Below are 6,852 nucleotides of genomic sequence, written 5' to 3' on the forward strand. Positions count from 1 at the left end.
AGGCAGGGTCTATTGTACAGGGACCGTGGAGTTGAGAGGGCCCATAATTGCACCTCCAGATCAGTGCAGGACATTGTGGCCTGGCTACTCCTCATTCAAGCCCTTATGAAAGGAAACAAAGTTCGAGTCAGTTCTGAGGGAAGGGAGTCAGGGACCAAGATTGTGGGAGAAGGGTCTGGTTCTGGACTTTGATGGAATGTATGGTGCATTCTGTGGAAAGGGCAGATAAGGAGCAGATTGACAGGTAGAGGTTGTGTGGGAGTCTCTTGGGAGTCAGGGTAAAAGTTCTCCAGGGTTTGGATCACAGTGGGTATATATGGTAAGGGGCAAAATGGCAAAGGTCAAAAATCTCAAGGGTTGTAATGGGCTCAGTTTCAGGGATGATGATAAACCTGGGTATGATATTTATATAATCATAGAATTTTAGAACTAGAAGGGACTTTACAAATTTTCTAGTCAAACCTTCTAATTTTACAGAAATGGAAACCGAGGCTCAGTCATTGAGAAATGACTTACTGAAGGTGACAGAGCTAGTTAGTGGTGATTAGATTCAGAAAAGAGAGTCTCAGTCTGTTGGGGTATGGAGCCCAGTGTTTGAGAAACCCAGAGGATGAGAAACGTAACATTTGAGGAACCATGTGGGGAGAGCTGTGTTTAGAGTTCTTGATAGAGGGATGCTCCTGGAAGAAAGCGCCATCTCTGGGGAAGCAAAGGTGTCCAGGATGGGTGTGTTTGCTAAGGTAAGTATAGCATTGGAGGTACAATGTCTGGCAATTGGACACGCCCTACAAGGTGCTCACCTTGGCACCAATGTCCCGGCTCTTGGCCCGAAGCTTGTTGACCTGGGACTCAGCAATGTCAGCCCGTTCCTCGGCCTCATCGAGCTCATGCTGGACCTTCCGGAACTTGGACAGATTGGTATTGGCCTGTTCCTCCTGTGGTGGGGTGGGTAAAAGATCAGGGAGAAATGATGGGGGTGGGGGAGTAAAGATAGACGGGTTCTCTATGCATCTTTGGTTTGGGCAACCAACTCCTTTTCCATTTCAGGCTTCAATTAGGCTACCCTGATCCAGACTCCTATCTCCTATGTCCACTCCCCAGGCTTCCCAACTCCCATGAAGTGGACACTTACTGCTTCCTCAGCCTGCCGCTTGTAGGCCTTGACTTTCAGTTGTAACTTGTCCACCAGATCCTGCAGCCGAAGCAGGTTCTTCCTGTCTTCCTCTGTCTGCCAGGGAACAAGGATGAAGAAGAAGTTACTGGAGAGCCCACTGACCTTTTTTTTTTTCTTTTTTTAATCCTTTAACTATTTTTCACTAAACTCTCCACTGGGAACCACCATTTTCTGCTTTTCACTCACTACCATTCACTGCCACTCTCATGGAACAGGAACAGGAGGCAGTTGGAGGCATGAGTTGAGATTCGTCTGGTGAAAAAAAGATGAGGTTCTGGACTTTGGTTCTAGAGATGGGGTTCTTAACCTTTTTAGTGCCATGGACACTTTTGACAGTTTTATGAGGACTGTGAACCCCTTCTCAGAGTAGTGTTTAAAATGCATGAAATATGTAAGATTCAAAGGAAACAAATTATTTTGACATATAATTATCAAAATATTAAAAAAATAAGTTCACAGACCCCAGTTAAGGAACCTTGCTCTAGAGTAAAGCCTGGGTTGGTTCTAGAACCCCAGGTGTGATCTTGAAATTTTTCCTAAAATAGAAATTGCCACACGAAAAGTGGTATGTTCCAGGTCCTTGGACAAGCAGCACCACTAGTCCTCGTTCTAGAGGCATAGTGACATTTTAATTTTAGGAAGAAAGAACTTTTTCCAGAAGCTGATTCTAGAAAACAAAGCTTAGAGTTTGAGCTAAAAATAGTATCATCTCCATTGGTTCTTGCTTAGATGATTTAAAGCATTTCAGGTGTTGTTTCTAGGATCTTGAGACCTTTAGAGCTCCCTAGGGGATGACTATATTTATGTCCTGTTCTAAAATGTGGTTACTGAGCTATGTGGGTATCCAGAATTTGGGGCAGAGTCCCATGATGCTACACTATGAAACTGAGTTTGTAGGGTTGGGCTTTCTAGGGACGGATGGTGCGGAATATGACTATGAATTAGGGCAGGGTCCAGGCGTTAGCTGCTGCTTTCTCCACCCCAGGAAGGAGCTGGCAATGCTGAAGGCCAAGGAGAAAAGGCTTACTTTGTCTTAGAGGACCTGGTCCTAAATAAGAGGTATCAAACATCCTAGGCCACACTCAGCCCACAACACTCTCGAGTGCAGATGGACCAGATTATTATATAATTATTATTATTCTATATAAAACCAATTATTATATAATTGGTAGAAGATCGCTGATGTTAATACGTGGTTTTCTAAGTCAATGGGCAGCTTGCAGGGAGCTTTCTGCATGGTTTAGTGGCCACCATTTCTATTTGAGTTTGACACCACCGGCCCAGAGCGAAGAAGCGGAGAACGCTCAGGTCTGAAGTCATTGTTCCACTTGCCTGGTAGGTGAGCTCCTTGATGCGCCTCTCGCATTTCCTCATGCCCTTGACTGACTCGGCGTTCCGCTTCTGCTCCGACTCGAGCTCGTTCTCCAGCTCCCGCACCCGGGCCTCGAGCTTCTGCAGCTGCTTCTTGCCGCCCTTGAGGGCGATCTGCTCAGCCTCGTCCAGCCGGTGCTGCAGGTCCTTGATGGTCTGCTCCATGTTCTTCTTCATCCTCTCCAGGTGGGCGCTGGTGTCCTGCTCCTTCTTCAGCTCTTCAGCCATCATGGCTGCCTGGGGTGTGGGGAGAGAGGGAGGGAGCCTCCTGTAGGCCTAGGCACACCAATGGCCATGAGGCGACCCCAGTCGAGGGTGTAGGGTGGGCTCCGTACTCACGTCCGTGATGGCCTTCTTGGCCTTCTCCTCGGCGTTCCTGCACTCCTGGACTGCCTCCTCCACTTCCGTCTGGAGCTGAGACAGGTCTGCGTCCATCTTCTTCTTCTGGTTGATTAGGCTGGTGTTCTAAATTAGGGATGGATGGGAAAGGAAACAAGCAGAGTTCACGGCTCGCTGGATTGGCTGTGTCCAAGGGTGGTTTACTTCCAACTATGAACTGAACCAAGCCCAGTTCCTTTATCTAAAAGTGCATGAACAATGGTAATTTTTACAGCTATCCTTTAGTATATTCACGTAGTATCTTAAGGTTTGCAAAACACTGTGGGCTCAAGGATTATTATCCCCATTTTACAGAGGAGTAAAGCGAGGATCTCTGAAGTTAAGTGACTTGCTCATGGCCATATAGCTACTGAATATCTGAAGTGGAATTCGAATCCAGTTCTCCCAATTCCAAGTTCAGTCCTCATTCCGTCACTCCCATGCTACCTTTATAAATAAAATGTCCTAGTTGAATAATCCTGGCATAATCAGATATATAATGAAAGGATCACAGGGTCTAGTCCTGGAAGGGACTTATTCCAATGCTTTCATTTTATAGGTGGGGAAACTGAGGCTGGAAGTGACAAAGAAACACATTTAGGCTTGATGCCAGGAAATCTATCTAACAGAGCAATCCATTAAGTCTATTCAATGACTCTTTCTCATCAGAGGTCTTTAAGCATAGGATGGATGACCATTTATGGGGGATGGTACAGTGGGGATTCTTTTTTGGAGGAGTTCTAATCAGACTAGATGCCTGCTGGGATCTCTTCCAATTCTAAAATTCTGTACTTTCGTGTTATGTGCTTTTCTCAGAGATGATACCCAATAAGTGGTTTTGTTCTAGACCACTTTCTCTGGCGGTATGGTTAAAAATCACAATCAGGGTATGCTGGAGCCAGCTCAGGCTCAGAGCCAACTGTTAAATTAAGTGTGAACATTTACACCTTAAAAATCAGCAAACTATGAATGGGGCTTCATTTATTATTTTATTGGTTTGTAGACTTCAGAAAGTGATGCGGATGAAATGTAAAAGTATGCCACTCTCCAGAGAGCTGGTTGTTAAATATTTACCAGCACACCCTTGACACAACACCCAGTGGAGTTCCTTTCTCACCTGGGAGTGGAGCAGCTGCACCCGTTCACTGGTCTCAATGAGTTCCTGCTCAGCCAGCTTCCTGGCCCTCTCTGTCTGCTCCACCACAGCCCGTAGCTCCTCAAGCTCTGCCTGGAGCAAGTTGTTACGGCGTTCCACGATGGCAATGTTCTCCTTTAGGTCATCGTTGGCTCGGACTGCATCATCCAGTTGGATCTGGGTGTCCTGAGAATGAGAGAAACCAGCATTAGATAGGATAATGGCAGTAGTGTCAACTGAGTAGGTAGATGAGTGACCCCATCTGGGCAGTTATGAGATCCATGATGGGCTAAAAAGCTTGGGGTTCCCATTCCCTCATGCAGTGACCAATGCCTCTGCCATGACCTTTGAGTTGCTATTCTAGGAACCAGGGTTCTAGAGCCTGTACCAGAACTTGCTCCCAATATAGGATCATAGATTTAGATCCAACAGAGATCTTAGAGGCCACCTAGGGTAGCCGGTGGATAGAGTTGGGCCTGGAGCCAGGAAGACCTGAGTTCTAATTTGGCCTCAGACACCTAGTTGTGTGGCCTTGGGCACGCTGCTTAACCTCTGTTTACCTTAGTTTCCTCAACTGTAAAATGAGGATAATAATAGCATTTATTTTTCAGGGTTGTTGTATCAAATGAGATAACATTTATACAGTATTTAGCATAGGGCCTGGTACATAGTAGGCATTATATAAATGTTAGCAATTATTATTATTGGGCAGCTAGGTGGCACAGTGGATAGAGTATTGGGCCTCAAGTCAGGAAGATCTGAGTTAAAATCTGACCCCAGTCACTTATTAGCTGTGTGATCCTGGGCAAGTCACTTAACCCTGTTTGCCTCAGTTTCTTATCTGTAAAATGAGCTGGAGAAGGAAATGGCAAACCACTCTAGGATGTTTGCCAAGAAAACCCCAAGTGGGGTCCTGAATAGTCAGACGTGACTGAAACAACTGAACAGCATAACAACCACAACAATTATTGTTATTATTATTATTATTATCTAGTCTAACCCCCTCATTTTACATATGGTGAAATTGAGGCCTGGAGAGGCTAAGTGACTTGCCCTAGGTTGCAGAGGCAGGATTTAAATCTGGGCCCCCATCTCCAGATCCACTGCTCTTTTTGCCAAACCACTAAACAGTTGTTAAAACATGTAAATCATTTCCACAGTGGTGGTGGTGGTGGTGGTGGTGGTGGCGGGAATGCCTCTGCTTCTGAGAAAGCTGGCGTACCTTCAGCAAGCCCTGTAGGGTCTTGACTTGCTTCTGGGCCTCTGCAGCTATGCGATTCGCATGGCTCAGCTGGATCTCCATCTCATTGAGGTCTCCCTCCATCTTCTTCTTCACCCGAAGGGCCTCATTCCTGCTGCGGGTCTCAGCATCGAGGGAGGTCTGCAGGGAGTCCACCACCCGTAGGTGGTTGCGCTTGGCCTGCTCCATCTCCTCGTCCTTCTCTGCCAACTTCCGTTCAATCTCTGCTTTGATCTGGTTGAACTCCAGCTGTGCCCGGAGAATCTTTCCTTCCTCATGTTCCAAGGAGGCCTGGGAGGATGAAGGAGAAGAGCTACAAGTGAGTGGTTTTTAAGACCATAAGAACATTGGGAGGGACGGATGGATGTGACAAGTTACAGATGCTGAATGAGTTGAGCATAAGGGAAAGTGGAGAGGCAACTTGGCAAAGTGAATCCAGAGATGGGCTGAGACAGGGACCACCGTGGCTCAAACACTACCACTGGTACACACTGACTGAGTGAACCTGAGTAAGTCACTTGACCTCTCATTGCCCTAGGCAGCTAATTCTCTAAGAGAACAAGTATTGCTGCTTCCACATAGGCAGATTGCCAGATCTGCATTGATTCCTCCTTGAGGAACTCCCTATTCCAATGAAATCACAGACTGAGTAAAAAAATAAAAATAAAAAAGGAATAAGGAAATGGGACATGGAGATGCTATAGAAGAAGAAGAAAGCCAGAGACCTAAGGAGTTGGGGGCTTCACAGACAGAGGAGAGGTAATATAAAGACAACAGAGTAAAAAGAAGGGGGTTACTATGAGACAAAGTAGAGGAGATAGGTACAACATGATTCAGGGAGAAGAAAGAGCCCTGGATTTGGATTCCAAGGCCCTGGGAATGAATCTCAGCTTTGCCACTTATTATCTGGATGACCTGGAGAGAGTTATTTAAGGGATTCAGTTTCCTCATATATCAAAGGAAAGAGTTGGACTGATGAGCTTTAAGGCCTTTTCAAGTCCAAAATCTGTAAGCCAATGATCTGGGAGATACTGAAAAGAAGATGGATAGGTGGATGGAATTTGAAAGACAGACAGAGGAATAGAGGTAAGAGAGAATGGGGGTAAGTTGCTGGGGAAGGAAGGCAGGGGACAAAGGGAGGAAGGGCATCATGGGGGCCCAGGCCTCTCTCACCTCTGCTTCCTCCAGGGCAGACTGCAGTTCCAGCTTCTCTGCCTCCAGCTGTTTCCGAATCTTCTCCAGCTCATGGATACTCTTCCCACTGGAGCCCAACTGTTCTGTCAGGTCTGAGATCTCCTCTGTGGGTTAAAGACAGAGGATCTGGTTATGGGGTTGGGGTCCTTGGTGTGATCCTGCAGGGGAGGGAGGCTTTGGCTGTAGGAATAATCAGGATTCCCCAGGAAAGCTGTGGCTGATATACTGTCATTTCCTTCTTGAGCCATCAGTTGAACAAGTGGGTGGGAGATAATGGTGACAGGGCCAGCTCATCACCACATCTGCTGCTGCCTCCTTTACCCTGATCCCTCCCTGACTCACCCTGGAGGTTCTTGTTTT

General features: G+C 46.5%; 1 protein-coding gene across 1 annotated transcript; it reads right to left on the reverse strand.

Moving 5' to 3' along the window:
- On the reverse strand, positions 1-6,847 carry LOC114036518 (myosin-7; the record flags this gene model as incomplete). The annotated part of the gene is made up of 9 exons (XM_027853011.1): positions 1-102; positions 801-935; positions 1,133-1,228; positions 2,507-2,782; positions 2,885-3,010; positions 4,041-4,244; positions 5,281-5,589; positions 6,472-6,596; positions 6,835-6,847. Coding segments are annotated over 9 exons (1,302 nt in total), but the record flags the coding sequence as incomplete, so codon positions are not given.
- Positions 6,848-6,852: the final 5 nt, after the last annotated feature.

Source organism: Vombatus ursinus, unplaced genomic scaffold (genome assembly GCF_900497805.2).
Source record: "Vombatus ursinus unplaced genomic scaffold, bare-nosed wombat genome assembly UNPS02009850.1, whole genome shotgun sequence".
Taxonomy (NCBI): Eukaryota; Metazoa; Chordata; class Mammalia; order Diprotodontia; family Vombatidae; genus Vombatus; species Vombatus ursinus.